Source organism: Myripristis murdjan, chromosome 6, assembly GCF_902150065.1.
Source record: "Myripristis murdjan chromosome 6, fMyrMur1.1, whole genome shotgun sequence".
Lineage (NCBI taxonomy): Eukaryota > Metazoa > Chordata > Actinopteri > Holocentriformes > Holocentridae > Myripristis > Myripristis murdjan.
This window is the reverse complement of record NC_043985.1, coordinates 23,044,228-23,061,877: the sequence shown is the minus strand read 5'-3', so window position 1 is coordinate 23,061,877 and position 17,650 is coordinate 23,044,228. Positions and strand designations below refer to the sequence as shown.

At 45.1% G+C, this 17,650-nt stretch overlaps 1 protein-coding gene across 1 annotated transcript in view; it reads left to right on the top strand.

The window, feature by feature from the left end:
- Positions 1–16,697, top strand: part of LOC115360182 (genetic suppressor element 1-like) — a 25,202-nt gene extending 8,505 nt beyond the window's left edge. The window contains exons 2-16 of the mRNA XM_030052881.1: positions 94–270; positions 2,089–2,288; positions 5,443–5,609; positions 5,731–5,931; positions 6,702–6,857; positions 7,904–8,211; positions 8,749–9,058; positions 9,188–9,792; positions 11,018–11,130; positions 11,272–11,551; positions 12,504–12,617; positions 12,738–13,106; positions 13,756–14,061; positions 14,517–14,620; positions 14,811–16,697. Coding sequence (XP_029908741.1) covers positions 96–270; positions 2,089–2,288; positions 5,443–5,609; positions 5,731–5,931; positions 6,702–6,857; positions 7,904–8,211; positions 8,749–9,058; positions 9,188–9,792; positions 11,018–11,130; positions 11,272–11,551; positions 12,504–12,617; positions 12,738–13,106; positions 13,756–14,061; positions 14,517–14,620; positions 14,811–14,948 — 3,546 coding nt within the window. The 5' untranslated portion in view covers positions 94–95 and the 3' untranslated portion in view covers positions 14,949–16,697. The remainder of the gene's footprint in view (positions 1–93; positions 271–2,088; positions 2,289–5,442; positions 5,610–5,730; positions 5,932–6,701; positions 6,858–7,903; positions 8,212–8,748; positions 9,059–9,187; positions 9,793–11,017; positions 11,131–11,271; positions 11,552–12,503; positions 12,618–12,737; positions 13,107–13,755; positions 14,062–14,516; positions 14,621–14,810) is intronic.
- The last annotated feature ends 953 nt before the right edge of the window (positions 16,698–17,650 follow it).

Here is a 17,650-nt window from a genome sequence, read left to right as displayed (position 1 = left end):
TTGTCAGGATGCTGAATGATGAACTTCATCGTTTTTTTTTGTTTTTTTTTGGAAATAAGCTCCTCAAAATCTCTCTTGGCGCTCTCTCCTCAGGTATGAACGATGAGTCCAAATCGCCATCATTAGGAATGATCTCCACGGCAACGCGCACCACGGCAACTGTCAGTCCCCTTAGCCCACTAACCAATGGGAACGCAGTCGCCCAGTCTGCAAACTCCGGATTCGCTGCTGCCCTGCGTAAACTGGCCAAACAGGCCGAGGATCCCAGAGGTGAGCGGTGACCCAAACTCCTTAAACTCCAGAGTGCTTGGATGTTTTCAGGAAAAACGGGATCCAAACTGCAGGCCCTGGACGGCTGACACAGACTAAAAAACACACATATCTGGTCCAGATTCTTCAAAATCGCAGTCAAAAAAATCTCATTCAGTGTTAAAATCTTGTTTTTCATTGCTAATATGCACATTGGATAAAAACACAACTCCCCATTATGGAAAGTGTGTTTTCTAGTTGAACTGAAACAAGCACACCGTCATTTAGTCTCACATTCAGTGTTAAAATATTGCTTTTCTTCAAACAAGTGAAAGTATCTGCCAGTGGAATGGGTTAAGCCCACTTGTTTCCGATGCACTTTCACTTGTTTCAGGATTCAAAAATGTGTTGAAACCAGGCAGAATGAGGCGTATCAGTCGTCAGGCATCAAGAAAACGACACTTGATTAAAGAGCTGACTGGCATTAGAAGTGAGATTGTCTCATCTCACTGTCAGAGTTGTTTTTTTTTTTTTTTTGTCTCGTATAACCAAATCATTTCATCTTTATTGTGTCTGTGGCTTCTTCTAAACTGCGGACACCGCTCCTGATTTAAACAGGGCTCGGTGAGATGGCGGGCAGCGGGCCAAGCGGCTGACCTGTGGTGACAGCACCATTAAGAAAGGATGTGAATTAGATATTAATGGCTGAAAATTGGATCCTATATTGCGATGCCGCGCCAATGCCAACAGTGTAATGTGTTTTTTGTTGCCGTTGTGAGACGAGAGTTATATGTTCTGGATCAATCTGAGACATTTTGCTGACTGGTAGCTCTTGGGCATACTGAAAGTGTTGTGTTTGTGTGTGTGTATGTGTGTGTGTGTGTGTGTGTGTACATTTGTGTCTTTGGTCAGCTCATTGGTGTCCTAATGAAGGTGTTGGATAAGAGCTGACCCTTCCTGACCTCTCCCTCTCCGTCTCTTCCTTCATCCGTTTCCATTCATCTCCTCATAATGAGAATCTAATTACAGCCAATTATAACAATCTCTCTCTCTCTCTCTCTCTCTCTCTCTTCCTCTAACCATCCTGTTTTCTCTCTCCCCCTGCAGCTCTCTCTGTGTAGGTGAGCTGATACATTCCCTCCCTCTTTCAGTCTCATTATTTTCCCCCTCTTACCTTCTTTGAGCGCGTTTGTGTTGATGTTTCTGTGTGTGTGTGTTTGTGTGTGCACACTGATTAGAGTAATAGAGTAATGGGAGAGAGAATGCCACTGGCAACACACACACACACACTCTCACCGCTGTCTCCCTTTACCACACTTACACCTCCTCCTCTTCCTCCATGTCACACCCCACCCTCTCTTTAACACCTTCTTTTATTACATCCTTCTCTCATTCTGCCGATCTCTGATTTTCGCCTCTTTTTTCCCCTACACACACACACACACACACACAAAATCGTCAGACACAATCGCACGATCTCACATCTCATCCCTCTACCTTTTCACGAGCCTCTTTTTCCTCCCGTCCCTTTTCTACCTTGCCTTATCTTATTCTGTCATATTTTGCCAGAATGCTTTTACTCAAACTGATTGAATCTCTGTTTACCTTTTCACACGGCAGCACAGAGAGAGACACAGAGAGAGAGACAGAGAGAGAGAGGGGAAAAAGTTTGTTTGTCCTTTTGTGTACTGTCTGGCTATGTCAAGAGAGGGTGTTTGATGCCCTAATCTTTTTGATCCGAGCAAAGTTTTGATACCTCCGTCTTATTTCTTCTTTCTTCCTCTTCTCCCCTCTTAATCCCTCTCTCCCACCTGCCGTCTCCCCTCTCCGCCCCATCAGGTTCTGCCCTCAGCGGTGAGTCTTCTCCAGTCTCTTCCCCGGCGACCAGCCACAGTTCACCAGTCACCACCCCTAAGCGGGGCTCTTTGGGGCCCCTGCTGAGCCAGACCAGGGGCCACGGCGTGCCCGGCACCCCTCCTGTAGTCACCATCGCCCCCACCAAGACGAGCAACGGTCTCTGGAGGGTCGAGGGCCGACAGGTAATTGATATTCACCCGGTATTTAAGTCTGCGTGACATTAGCCCTCATAGGGACCTTTTGGTAACCTTTGATTGTATCTGTCGTTTCTACAAAAGGGTCTGGTGCTGCTTCAGGGAGAATTCCCCCCACAAAAAGTCTGAGATGTCTCAAATGAAATCCTGAACCTGAACAGAAAACCTGAACAGATGTCCATAATGTTTCATTCGTCTGCTTTAACTATGCTGCATCTCCTGTGTACAAATAGACTCTGAGATATGCCAAGAAAAAAAAAATCATATGTGATTACACCGACAGATAGTGACACATTTACTGGAAAAGATTATTTTTGCATGATAAAAAGAACACGGAAATGATGATGGTGTGATTTTTGGCTGGGGGCTGTATCAAGTAAACATGTTTTCACATCTGGATGGCAAAATTTCCAGACCAAGGCACCTCTGGTGCATCACGATGCTTCGTGTATAATTGGATCGCGTCACATATGTTAAAAATGCAGCATCTGCAGTTTGGCTATTGCACTTGACCATATTGCAGTTTCCATAATATTTTGAATAGGTGTTCTTCAGAACTAAATCAAAGATGGCTGACCTCGATGAGCTGTACTTGTCTTTCTGTAGTCTTTAAGTTTATTTGTACATAGGAGATGGACACACAGCGAAAGCAGACAGCTGGAGGATTATGAACCGCTGCAGGTTCAGTGGAATTTGATGTCGTTTTTCATGAAAGACCTCTCTGATGTTTGTACGGATAAATATCCAAGTGATACGACCAAAGTAAAACCAAAGGGGTTTGTATCAGGGCCAGCAGGATATGTGATGCAGAGGAAAGCTGCGTCTGACTATGTGACCCTATTCCAGACAAAAATTTAAAACAAGACACCTCTTCATTTTGGCTTCCTTGTCTTGGTGGGTCTCCTTTTCTTTTCAATCTCTCTCTCCCTCTCTCTCCCTCTCTCTCTCTCTCTCCCTCTCAGTAGATGATGAGCCCTCTGTCACTTTCTCTCTCCTCTATCCCTCCTGCTGCTGCACCCTCCATTAAAGAAATAGTCCCAGTGCTTGTCAACATCAAACTGTCAAACCAGCCATCCCTCCATTACTCTCGCCCTTTCTCTCTCTCTCTCTCTCTCTCTCTCTCTTTCTCTGCCCTGTCTCTCTCACTCTTCCTCTCGCAAATCAGTTTTTTTTTTTTTTGTCTCGCTCTCCCATGTCTCTTTCAGCAACACATGAAGGGTTTGTAAAGAAACACTGGGGCTGCAGAGACTGGCACCTATTGTGTTCAGTTTCCTGCAGTGTTTGTGTGTGCATGTGTGTGTCTGTGTCTCTGTGTGTGTGTGTGTTTCTATGTGTGTACTTGACCCTTCCCCACAAAGGGCTTAGGATGTGAAGAGGGAGCTGTGTGTGTGTGTTTGTGTGTGTGTGTGTGTGTGTGCATGGACGTGTGTGTGTGTTTTGCTTGTGGATGTGTGAGTGAATTTAAGCTGGGGTGAGGAACCAGGCCCCCCTCACAATGCAGGGGTGAGCCCCCACAGTAGCCACTTCCCACTGGATCAGAGATGCCTTTCTCCCCCTTCACAAAGACCACTCTGTGGCTCTGCCTGCCTGGGGCTCCCATTCAGACATTCAGAGAGAAAGGAGGTGGGAAGGGAGGGGGGGGGGGGCAGGAAAATAGAGAATAGGATGTTAAGAAAAGAAGAGAGGGAGGGCAAGAAAGAGCAGGAGAGCAACAGAGAAAGAGAGAGAGACAGAGAGAGACAGAGAGAGAGAGGGAGACAGAGAACGCTACTGCTTGGCGTAGATTCAATATTTGTCCTTACTGTATGCAGATTGTTCTGGAACAGAGAGTGGCGGAGCACAGGACGCTCTGTCCAATAGGAGCGGAGTGTGTCTGTGTGTTGCGGCGTCTGCGAAGGCCATTGGCTATCGGCTGGGGTCAGGGGTCAAGGAATGTGATGGCTGTGGTCCAGATCCTGTGCCTCGTCCCCCTCCGCCTCCTCCTCCTCTGCCGGTGTCCCCCAACTCAGTTTCCCCCAGAGCTCTCATTTTGAAGAGAGAGAGGGAGAGAGAGAGAGAGAGAGAGAGAGAGAGACAGGGATGGTGTATCACTGGAAAGCCTGGTTTGAATCTGCTTTCCATGAGAGAGATATTCAAAACTATTCAAAGTTGTTCAAAGCGCAGGGATTTCGATGCGGCTGAAGTGCGCTCCGGCGCGAGGCTCGCGGGCCAGGTTTCGCTGCTAAGGGTCATTTGTTTGTGGCTTCGTCCACGGCGAGCGTGACCACGATTGCTGTCTGTTGCCGTAGCAACCAGATTTGACACATTAGTGGAAATGGATCTTCTCCTCAAATGGACGGAGTCAAAGGTTCCCCGGGCTTCCCTTGGCTGCCACTGTTTTTTTTTTATTTATTCTAGAAAAATCCTTGTTTTCTTCCCGATTTCTAGTAAAATATTCCTCAGTACCCTTCTCCATTGTGTTTGGGTAATAAAACATGGAAATGGAAGATATATGTTTTATTTTTACGGCATTTTTACCTTTGGTAGACAGTTCAAAGTTGAGAGAGACGGGAAAGATTGGGAGGATGATGTGTGACAAGGGTCCCGAGCCAGTTCAATTGTGTATGTCCTTGCCAATTTAACCACCAGCAGTACCCAGGTAATGTTTCACTGATGTTTACGTGCAAGTTTGGGAAACATCCTTTTGTAATTTGCTGGTTTTTCCATCACTACTTATGTCATGATGGTGAGCAGACAATTGTCAATTTAGTATAAACAATCAAGGATCAAAAGCAAGTAGTATTGTTGCTATCAAATCTTCTGAGTGGGAAACCTGAGAGAGAAACAGAGAGAGAGAGAGAGCGAGCAGTTGGCCAGATATTAGGATCATCTTTCCACTTTGATCTTGACCTGTTCAAACATATCAGACCCACGTTTCCATTCCACTGTGCCTCTGGCTGCAGCTTGAAGCTTTTTACCCAAATCTCTCGGCTTCCTTTCCCTCTCATCTTCCCTGAACCCCTCTCTGTTAAAATAGCAGCTTCTACAACGCAGACTACAAAGAATGGACGTTCGGCCTGTTCTCATACTCTCTGTCTGTCTGTCTGTGTGTCTGTCTGTCTGTCTGTCTGTCTGTCTGTCTGTCTGTCTGTCGCTCTGCCAGGCTGATCCGGGCATTCAGGGAGTCAGCAGGGAGCGAGTGGGAGCTGAGAGCACCCAGCCCCAGCAGGATAAGAGGACTCCCCCCATCCCTTCAGCTCACCCTTTGGCTCACCCCTTTGGTCTCACCCCCAGCACTGTCATGCAAGACCCTCGAATACAGAGCCTTAGGTGAGTGTGTTTGCAACGGAGGAGGCATTTCAACTTGATTTTTATCCACCAGGAGTCTTTTGACCGCACATCTGTCAGCATATAACTTGTACTTTAACGTGTCTCCTCGTGTGTCCTCCAGTTTGCCCGGGCAGATGCACCCCGTGGTTCCCTCGGGTGCCGTGCCAGAGGAGTACCTGAGAGGGATACGTCCGTTTGCCGCCTCAGATGACCTCCGGCTGACCTCTCTGCCCCTGGGGCTCGACCCGGCCACCGCCGCCCACGCTGCCGCTGCTGCTTACTATCACCCTGCCTACCTTCACCACCCTCTCACCTTGCAACGGTAATAACAACGCCCTAGCCACGCCGGCGTCTTGCGTTATAAAATGAATCGTGGCACCTTCAAGGAAATTTACAGCCTCGAGCACAATCACACTATTTAAAGCCTCGGATTGTGTTTCCAGCGCCGTTTTGTCGTTTGATCTTGCGTTTTATTCCACAGCGACCTCGCCAGGAGTTAAAACCACCGACATCACTTAGAGAGATGTTCGCCGCGCAGCTCGAGTGGTGTTTTAATAGGAAGGAAAAATTTCAAACATCTCAAACAGAAATGTTAGCTGTCAGGTTTCATTGCCAAGCTCTAAAAATAAATAAGCACCGTCCTCTTTGTAGACTAACGTGCAGCAATGTTAAACAAACATCCAAGGAGAAATCCAACGCAGGAGAGAGTTAGGGTTAGAGAGTGTTGTGTGTGTGTGTGTTATTGTGTTTTAGGGGGGAATTTTCCTTTAACGATTGCACTCTTTTTGCTGTACACAAACAAAACCAATCTACAGGGGACGCATGATTTTTGTGTCAGTGGACCAGTGGGCCAGCCTCCCAAAAAAATGCGTTGATGTGTTTCTATAAATAGGTGCTCTTGAGCCCCGTCCCACCTACATCATTAACCTACAGCACTGTCACGCCGGTGCCGTCCTCTCACCTTCACTGCCAAACTTCCTCTTTTTTTTTCCAAAGGTGTCCTGTGCAGATACAGTCGTACTGACTCGCCTCTCTCTGTGTGTGTGTGTGTGTGTGTGTGTGTGTGTGTGTGTGTGTGTGTGTGTGTGGCAGGATGGAGGAGTCACTGTGTCTTTCTGCGCTGCGGTCGCAGTTCTACTCTGTGCCTGCAGGTGGTGCCTTCCCTCCCCTCCAACCCTCTGCCCTCCACTTGCACCTGCCGGGTGCCCGCTACCCTGGGGAGCTCAACCACACAGCGCTGGCTGAGAGGTACCACACACACACTCACACACACACACACACACACACACACAAACACACATAAACAGATGCACATCTTTCTTTTCTTTCTTTCTTTCTTTCTTTCCCTCTTTCTTTTCTTCTTTCTTTCCTTTTTTCTTTTTTCTTTCTTTCTTTCATTTTTCTTTCTTTCTTTCTCTCTCATTCTCTCTTTACACCACACACCTCTCTCTCTCTGCAGGGCTGTGTAATCTCTCTCTGCAGGGTAGGCACAGGTTGCTGAGTGTGTGATATTTTTAGCACACACCCCACAGTGCCTCCTATACACTCATCACTCGCGCTGCCCTTCCAACTCTCTCGCTCTCTCTCTCTCTGTCACACACACTCACACACACGCACACACACACATATGCACACATATCCACGTGCAAGCCAATCCACACATGCAAATTCACATGCACACACATAAAAAGTCCACTCTCTCTCTTTCTCTTCCCTGCAGTCTCTCTCTCTCTCTCTCGATATACATATTTTTTTTTTCTTTCACTACTTCCAACTCCTTTCTCAGCATCACAAGCCACTTTGTCTCCCTGTGGCACACTGCAGAGGAAATGTTTGTGTTTGTAATGGATGGTATTTATTTTCTGGCACTGTAATGGCTCCTGCATATCTTGTAGGTTTGTTTGTGTGCTATTGATTGCTCGTGAATGTGTGCACTCATATGTATATGTGTGTGAGCCTGTGTGTGTGTGTGTGTGTGTGTGTCCTTCTCCTGTGGATACCTATTAAGTGTTCATCTGCTCTTGCTCAGTCATGCTGTGTATGGATTATTTTCCTCATGGTAAGCGGAGTGTGTGTGTGTGTATTTGTGTGCGTATGTGTTAGTGTGTGTATGTTTGAGCAGAAATGTTTGTGTGAGGTTCACCAGTGTGTGGTTAATATCTGCCTCATGTTGGGTGTTGCATCTCTCACCTTCTCCCCCTGTGTGTATGCATGTGTGTGTGTGTGTGTGTGTGTGTGTGTGTGTGTGTGCGTGCGTGTGTGTGTGTGTGCATACTTGTCAACCTCCCCCACAGGCTACAGATGGAGAATGAGCTCCGCCAGCGAGAGAGAGAGCAAGAGCGTGAACGAGAGAAAGAGAGGGAGCGCGAGGCCGGGCTTGAGCGAGAGCGGGAGAGAGAGCGAGAGAGGGAGAGGGAGAGGGAGGAGGAGAGAGAGAGAGAGAGGGAGAGAGAGATGGACAGACAGAAGGAGAGGCAGAGGGAGAGACAGCAGCAGATGGTCCGAGCCGCGGAGAGCCACTACCTGGCTGAGCTGCAGGCTCGCAGGGCAGCACCGGAGGACAGGGCCAGGCCAGGGGAGAGGCTGACCCCGAACAGACTGGGTATGGAGACACACACACACACACACACACACACACACACATGTGCGCGTGCATATGAACACACACACATGCAAATACCATAATACTCACACATGCAGAATTGAATACTGATAGCATACTTAGTATTATGCTTATTAAATGTAAAAAATTGTACCCATATTTCATTATTTTACAAGACCAATGTGAAAAATGACAAGATTGCTACTGAGAATACTTTTAAAGTGAAAGCAAGACACTAGACCTGTTTAAATAGCTGAAGAAAATTTATGTTTGTACACAAGCATGAAAAACATGTCTTGAACTTTGTGATTTTTAATTTTGTACTGTTCTGTGCCTCCATCCCCTAAATATGGCAAATAATCTCAAAATAAGTTTAAAGTGATCAAACAACAGTAACAACAACTAACCAATCTCTTGTTTACACTTTTGAATGATGCCTCCACTACACTGCACCCTGTTTCAACAGGAAATACACCAAATGAAGGAAGGAAGATGTGACTTTAATAAACCTAATAGCTCTTTCTTAAAACTCTCCAGATAAACCCAAGGAGACAGACCATCCGGGTCTCGCAGCGCCTAAACCTCTGTCCCTGCAGCCGGGCCTCCACCCCTCTATGGGCTCCATCCCACACCCGGTCCCCAGCCTGGTGCCCTCTCACCTGGGGAAGCATCATTCTGTTGGTGGGGGGATCCACGGGGCTCTACCAGCTGCCATGATGAGTCAGAGGGCGAACGAGGAGAGATGGTTAACGCGGCAGAGACGGCAAGGGCAGGAGAGAGAGGGGCCACTGGAGCTGGGGCTCAGGTCTCCTGGGAAAGGGGTGGAGCCAAGGAGAGATGGCCACAGGTGAGAAAACTAGATAAATCAGCCAGAAAAAAATGACTTACTTCCTTCTCAGTGTCACTCATTGTGGGCTGAAAGGGTCAAATGAGAACTAGACTACAGTTTTATTCTGTTTTTTTTCCCCCTAAACAGGATCAACTCAGTTCATCACAACTTAACCAACAAAGATGTACCTCCGCGCCTCGGTGCTCCACCTCCTCTTATCTCTCCGAAAGCTCAACATCATCCCCCCGCCCCTCCAACCACTCTCTGGAACCCGGCATCTCTTGTCGACACCCCGACAGACTCCCGTCGAAAATTCAACCCTTCTACGCCGCCGAGCCACCCGCCTCCGGGTCTGACCCGAGCCGACAGGCCGCTGAGCTGGGGGGAGAAGCTGGAGGAAGGAGGCAGGAGGAGGGCAGATGTCCCAGACAGGTTCTCGTCACTGAGGATACCCAGTGTGCCAGAGCCAGGCGCCTGGAGCAAGTCTGAGCAGGACAGACCCATCCACGCTCTCTACCACCACCATCACTTCAATAACCTCCACCAGAGGCCCTGCATGCCTCTGTCTGTCCCCGGTACCTGCACCGAGCTGGAGGGCCAGCGCAAGGCAACCTCTCCGTCTCCGGCGAGGGAGCGACAGAGTCAGGCGCCCGACAGCATGCTGGTGTACGACGAAGTCCTCCAGCAGCACCGCCGGCTCCTCAGCAAGCTGGACCTGGAGGAGAAGAGGAGGAGGGAAGCCAGGGAGGGAGGTGAGTCAAATAGTGGACATTAGCAATGTAATGAAATTAGAAACACTTTGGTTACAGTTTGGTCTGTATTTTGATTTTTAGGCCACAGTTCATATGATGGTTTGGCTCGAAAAAATTGAGCCAACCTAGAATTCAGCTTTTTTCTTTATTATTTGAAGGAACAATATGTAATTTTATTATGTTTAAGTAATATTTAGTGGAAATAGCTGCTTGATGTATGTATACAGGCTCATTTTAGGCTACATACTGTCTCTGCAAAATGGTCACGCAGGTTGAGAATGAAAGCAAAAACAGTAGCAATTTCTTACTTATCACTGGTGGTAACGTAACAAACAGCAAATGTTGCTTACCTCAGCAACAAACGTAAAAGTCTGGCCATTTGAAATCTGTGTGTGTTAGCCTCCTAACAGACTTTACAGTCTACCACTGCCCCACGCAGCAGACATCAGCCTGGCTATGTGTGTGTGATGGGGAGTGGGGGGGGTTTTCGCCAAAACAACACAAAGTGCCAGGCTGGAGCTGCTGTTTTCAGAGCCATCATAGTAACCGATGATTGACTGACTGGTATTAATCAACAACATTTGTGATTGCACGGTGCTGTGTTATCGCAATTTGCACATTTGAACAAGCAAATTATTACATATTGTACCTTTAAACACAACACAGCAAACAGCAATTCAGCACAAATAGCTGAATGGGGCTTTTGCCATTGTTCGCTGAAGGTTGTGAAGCCTGGCAACACAAAACCTCTGCATGAGGCTTTTGGGCTGAATGTTGGTATGAATCAAAAGCATTTGTGAATTTTTTCAGTGTATTCTTAAAAATTTTGTGTTGTACTCAAAAACAAACAAACATACAAACAAAAAAATACATGCATGAAATGTGGTGAGAAGAAAAATCACAACTCACTACACACACGTACAATTTGGTAAACTGAGGACCAGAATCGCATTATTTCGGTTTTGGTAAAAAATTGTTACACATCAAGTCAGAATGAAGACGTGAAGAGATGAAAAGAGAGGAGGTTGTTCAGACATTAGAGAGGTATGAGTGCGGAGAGTGCACTGATTGTAAGAACAGGAGGCATGAGGGGAAAAGACTGAGTGACTACAGGGAACGAATGACTAAACCTTACAGTCTGTCATTAAAAACTAAGATAAGCCCAGTGGCCTGCTCTTTTTTATAATGATAAAGGCCATTTCTCTCTTTTTTCTGCTCTCCCCAGGTTATTACTATGATGTGGATGAGTCATATGATGAGAGTGATGAAGAGGAGGTGAAGGCCCATCTCAGGAGAGTGACAGAACAGCCCCCGCTCAAACTGGACACGTCCTCTGAGGTACGCAAACAGAAACAATCCGAAGGACACACACACGCATGCATCACACACCTTGTGTATTTCTATCCCAGGGCTTGAAGAATCTCTTTTGTCCAGAATGATGCATGATTCACCCGCCCAAATTTCACTCTCTCTCCAAAGAAAGTGGACTTTCTGCGTGTGTGCGGCCTGACCACGCTGACCCATCGCGACGAGCTTCTTGAGCGGAAGCGGAGGAAGAGGAGGAGGATGCTCAGAGAGCGTAGCCTCTCTCCGCCAGCTGTACGGGGCAAGAGGAAGGCCTCCTCGCCTCCAACTCCCCCACCTCCCCTCACCACCCCCTACACTGCCGAGCAGATGGACAGCACCGATGAACTGGAGGAGAAAAAAGACTTCCTCCTTATGTTCAACCTCTCCCATGTCACCCCACAGCAGAGGAGAGGTGAAAACCTTTTCTAGTGTCCTCGCTCATCCTACCTTTACTCTGCTTCACCTTTGTGATTCCCCATGCTGAAATATAATATTTAGTTCCTGTCATGTTTGCTTTTTCTTTATCACAGTTGTGGGAGATATGAAGGGAAAATAGAGTAAGGGAGCCTCGAGAGAAGTTTGTGGCATGAGTCAGTCCTAACTGCAACACGAGTAGATTTGATTCCAGTGTCATGAGTTTGCACCAATTCACCTGCTAGTGAATTATCAACAATCTAATGTGTTCCTACAATATTGTTAATACACTATTAATAATAGTATAATAATCAAATTAAGGATGTGAGTTTGATTCATGATTCACTAGTTGGCAATTTTATTTAAGAATAAGTTTTATTTTTCTGGAATGATTCAATTTGATTCAAGTTTGTCAACCACAATTGTAGCCAAAATTTTTATATCCATTAAATCAACACATGCAGTAATGTGAGACTGGCCATTTTCTTCTGATATGCATAAAATCCATAAAAACAAAATTAGGGACAAAAAAGTTGCAGTTATTCTGCATTTATATGCAGTGGCAATTATTCTGTTACATCAACACAATGTTAAAACAGTTTTTGTTTTTAGGAATCGCTAATAAGCATTTCATATTGGTTGGGGCCAACATCAGAGCAATTTATTTATTTCTTGTAGAAGATGCTGTTGAATTGGCAGAATTTAGTATTGATGCATCAGAGTAATCAATGAATTGTTACTCCACTGATTTAAATTGATTTTGGAATATATTTTAATACAGATGCACATATATGTGGTGATTATGTAAAATACTGTTTATATCACTGTACTTTCATGACTTATCACCCATTTTCTGACCTTTTTCTACTGGCTCCTAGTGCTAGTCAATATATAATGTTTTTTTTTTTTAATGTAAATAATATCTCTTCTTTTTCTGTAAAACTCTGTAGGTAAGGAGAGGACAGAGGAGCTGCTGAAGGCCATACAAAGGAAGACTGTGACTTTAGACACACTCAGATATAACCCATTGCCCCTATGTCGCAGCCCGCCTGCTCCCTCAACTGGTAAGACAGACACACTCACACACACACACACACACACACACACACACACACACACACACACGCATGCAAAAAATATTCAAAAAAAGCTCTCTCTCATACTCTGTGTTCATGCCTGTGCAGGTGAATCCTCATCAGCGCCTCTGCCATGTCAAACAAACGGACATCACTACCCAGACTCCCCCAGCCCGTCCCCTCCCTTCTCCCACAGAGCCAACAGCCTCCACACAGACCCGTTCAAGCCCCCCGTCGACTCCCCGGCACCCCGGCCCCTGCCCCCCCACCTCGACAAGCCTGGATTCATGGAGGGTCAGCCAGCCAAGAAGCTCCAGAGCCTCCAGAACGGCACTGTGTCTTCTCACCAGAGGAAGGAGCCTAACCCGATGCAGAACGGGCGGAGTCGGCCCTGGGAGAGATTCACACCAGAGGCCTTCGCTCAGCACTTCCACCAGGCCGTGCTGCAGTCCACACACAACACGCTGCAGAACAAAGGTTAGCCCCATCGGTGTATGACCTGTGGAGTCAGTGTGGATTGTAAGAAAGGAGTATTCTGACACCTAGTGGTCGTTAAATGGAACTAGCCTGGTGGAGAAACCAGTGAAATATCCATTCATGAACATGGATTTATCTGACTTTTTCTTTTTTTTTTCCCCAAAATTGATCCTTTTGATCTCAGTAACCACATACACATAGTTGTTGAATGTTACCGGGTGCTTGTACAGTGCTCTTTTTTGTAAAATAACCTTTTTTGTTAAATACTTTCTAAAGATAGAAGGTTCACAACAGTTTTACCAGCTGATTTGTCAAATCTTTTATATTCAGTATCTACTCAGTATCCATACTCAGTATCTCAGAACTGCACTCCATTTGTATTAAAGCTTATAATGTAGATTTATTTCTGAAAGGATAAGGCAATTTAAAAAATCTGAACTGTTGTAGGGTAAAATATGTAAAAAAAAAAAATGTTGACAGGCTTTTATGATGGTCCTTCTGGATAAATAAAATAAATCACCTCAGTTAGTTTTGGTAGAGCAGATCAAACAGTAAAATAACTGATAGCTCTCACAGTATTGACTATATTGATGTTGGGATTCACTCCAAAGACTGACATGGCCTCTGTTTCCTGCTCTTTTCTCCTAAGGAGTCTCAAAATGCGGCTCTGATGTCACATTAAAGCCCGACCACTCGCAGCCTCGCAGCATGTCTCCACTGAAAAGACCAAACCCACATCACGCCCCTCAGCATCCCAACATCAACGGCCATCACTACCATACTCCTCTAGCCCACCGGGACGCGGCGCGGCCAAGGGACCACCTGTCTGAGGAGGAGGAGGAGGAGGAGGAGTCTGGGCAGGAGGAGGAGGATGAGGAGGAAGAGGTGGAGGAAACTCCCAGGAAGTGGCAGGGGATTGAAGCCATCTTCGAAGCCTACCAAGAGTACATGGATGGTAAGATTTCAAACTAAAATGCACCAGTAGTCGCTCCTGTCCTCTTTGCTGACTGACAGTTCACTATGAATGACTCCATAGTTGATCAATTTACACTTACATACAATACTACAATAATAAGTACGCAAAAACATACTTAAGTAAAATTAAAAGGAATGTATATATTGTAAAAAAAACTACTCAGTTACAGTGCTGTGAGTAAATATAACTAGTTACTTCCACCCTTAGGTTTAACCAATGTTGAACATGTAATGTAAACACATCTGCATTCCCAACCTTAAAAGGGAGCAGCTCATAGGACATTCCTGTGTATGAAGCTCAGTGTGACTTTCCTCCTGAGATGGATATTTTCAGATTTTTTTTTATAGTTGTCATATTTCGTCATTTTGTTTATAGTTTCCATGTGTCTTTTATAGTTCATGGTTTTCATATTTCTTTCTCTGCCCTCTTTTCAGAATGGAGTATAGAGAAACAAGTTCTTCACAGTCAGTGTAAGAGACTTGAAGCGCAGAACTACACTCTGACCAGGACTGCAGAGCAGCTCTCTCTCAGTATGGGGGTAAGTGCCTCACACTGCCTGTCACCCGAAACTATGTGTCTGCAAAGTGGTTTCTCACAGATCCATGTATTTCTATCTTTTGCATCAGGTTTTCCATTTTCTGCTCTGTACTCCCGTTTGTAAGCGATGCAGGCGGGTGCAGAAAATCTGTGGTTTGTAATGTAAATTGTATCCATTTTGCATTTGCCAGGAGTTGGTGAGTCAGAGGCAGAAAGTGCGAGAGGAGAGAGAGAGGCTGCAGGCCCAGCTCGAGCACTTCAGGAGGTGTCTGACACTACCCAACATTCAGTGGAGCAGGGGCCAAGTCAACGGGCACACTCCGAGGTGACCCCTGACTCCGACTCTTTAATGGGTTTGCCCCTGACAGCGAAGAAACAGGAACGAGAGCGAGAGAAACAGCCGACAGACCCTTTTCTGTGCTTGAAGCCCGTGAAGCAGCCAATCCTCGTCTTGTTACCTCGTTGGCCAATCAGCACCAGGACCAGGCTGGTTCCATATTACATTGATGAACTGCCATGTTGCCATGGTAACCATAATCCACGGCGACCACACAGTCTGTGCATCCTGAGTCTCTCTCATTCTGCCCACATGGCAGGGAACACTGTGTAGGTAAAACATTGTTAGAATAACAGTAACCTCTCCCATTAGTCTCCTAGTCGGCTCCAAGGACTCTCCACCGTTTCGCTCATATCATATTCATTTTACATAAACGGTATTGATCCACACTAATGAGATGTACCAAGAGGTGACTTGGCACAAATCGATAGTCTCTTCAGACAGCAGTGAAAAGAGATTAGGTGTGTAATAGTCACTTGGTTAATACAGAGAGAATGAAAATTCAGTCAAAGAATCAAAGCACACCTCAGGCCTTAAACTTGATAGGATGCACTTGAAATGGAATTTGAGGAAGTATTTGATTTTCCTCAGACCTGCAGAATAGTATAGTATCTACCAAGTACTGTATTGGACAGATCCAGCAGTTTATACTGTAGCTGTGCGTTAGGAAAGGCTCTAAAGAGAATGCGAAACATCTAAAAGATAATATCTATAAAAATGGAAAATGGTATCAGTGACATTTTTTGAGGTTTAATAAAATTTTCCATTGGTAACGTCAGTTGTGATAGACAAAGATTTTTGTATGTTTTAATGTTACAACCATTTCTTGTGGGAAGCCATATATTTTGTTTGAATTGCTGCTGGTCAGAATAAAATGTCTAGAATAAGTGAAGGATGTTAGCAAATATGTATTTGAACACATTTTATGTTATGGTTAAAAACATGGTGGGAGGGTGGGGTGTAAAAGAAGGTGCACTGGAGGTGGAAGAGGATGGCAGACGTCAGACTGTTTTTCAAAACCTCAAGCTATAATTACCATTTTTTCTAAGCCCTCGGTCTGCCTGTTCATTTTGAAAATAATTGAAAGGAAAGCAGGTTTTGATTTTTTTGTCTTTTTGCGACATGATGTTGTTAGTTAATTGGCGTGACTTGAGGAAAAGTACCAAGCTGTTAGGCATACTGACCAATCCTATGAATGTTGCCGCCTACCTATATCTGACTGAGGGTGATTTTTGTCACACTGTTTTGCAACTATGTTTAACTGCATTATTTTCAACCAAATTATGCTTTGGTTCCATTTTAGGAAAGACATGTCAAGTTCAATATACAATATCTTTTCACTCGATTGATGCCATTTTCACATCGCACACCGGTGACAAACAATTAGGATGACAAATCCCTTTGTGGACAACAATAGACAAACACCTCTGGTCTTTTGACGAGATTTATTTTCGTTCAGATAGCCAGTCAAGACAGTCTCTGAAAACAAAATCATAATACTTGCTTTGCCTCTGAATATGATAATCCCAAGGGCCCTTTCAGAGAAGCACAAAGTAGAACGGTAAATCTGCAGCAGCAGTCTTCCCCAAACACACAACCTTCCCCCACCTTTCATCACCTGTTCAGTCTCTTCTACCAACATGCTGTGAAATCATGTCTATTTGTTTGAATCAATTGTTATGTAATATATTATTTAGGCTGTACAATTACAATGAACTATTTATTAACATATATTGCTGTACATTCTGATGAAAATTTACATTAAAATATTTGTAAAATGCATTTTCTCCTCCAGTGGTGTGTTTAGTGTGTGTGGATCAGGATAATTTGTTAAAAGCTGCATATCCACAGCGCAGTCAAAGAAAATTTATTTTAGGATTCATAGTGTTAGACTGCAAACCTAGAATAGAATGGAAAAAGAGTTAAGTAATTATTCCTTACTTGAAATTAAGCACATAATCCTTGTGAGCAAAGCATCGCATTAATTATTTAACATTAAGGGCTCAAAAAGATGAAATAGACGATACATTTCTATCCAGGATAATCGCTTCTGTTTACACCTGGCTTAGCTGTGTACAGAGATAGTAATGTTAATGTATTTGGGTCTATCATTAATGAATAAATGAACAAATTTGTAACAAAATTAGCTCATTTCCTCACAGAAGACCTCGGGAACGTGCGTAGTTCTCGTTCCTCCTCAGCATTTTCAGGGTTGTGCTCTGCTCACCAGTCTCTGGGTGAATATTTGCTCCAGTCAGATCACTTCCAGGAGTCTCTGAACAGGCCACTCATCTCTCTCCTGCTGCCAGATCCGAGCTCTCCTGCCTCTCAGTCTGGTTTCTCACACACACACACTCTGTGAAATGATCTCTGCAGCAGCTCTGGGCTGCTCTCCAGGTCTTTAAATCATTGCCTTTTACTAATCTGCCACTACTAGTCTCATGTTTTCCTGCTGTATTTTGCTCTGGGTGTTCAAAGGATCACTTACGTCTTGATTTGCAAACAAAAATGGGCTCTTAGGACTGTGGTGAGGCAGTAGAAAGATTTTTCTAATTTTCTCTCATTCTAAGCATTGTAGAGGATTAATTTATGCTCATGATTACAAGACACACTGTGCCAATGGCCAGATTTTCCCAGCCACCCACAGTTCTTCTTGTCTGGGCCATCCTGCTCTCCACTGAGTGAGTTCCTGAA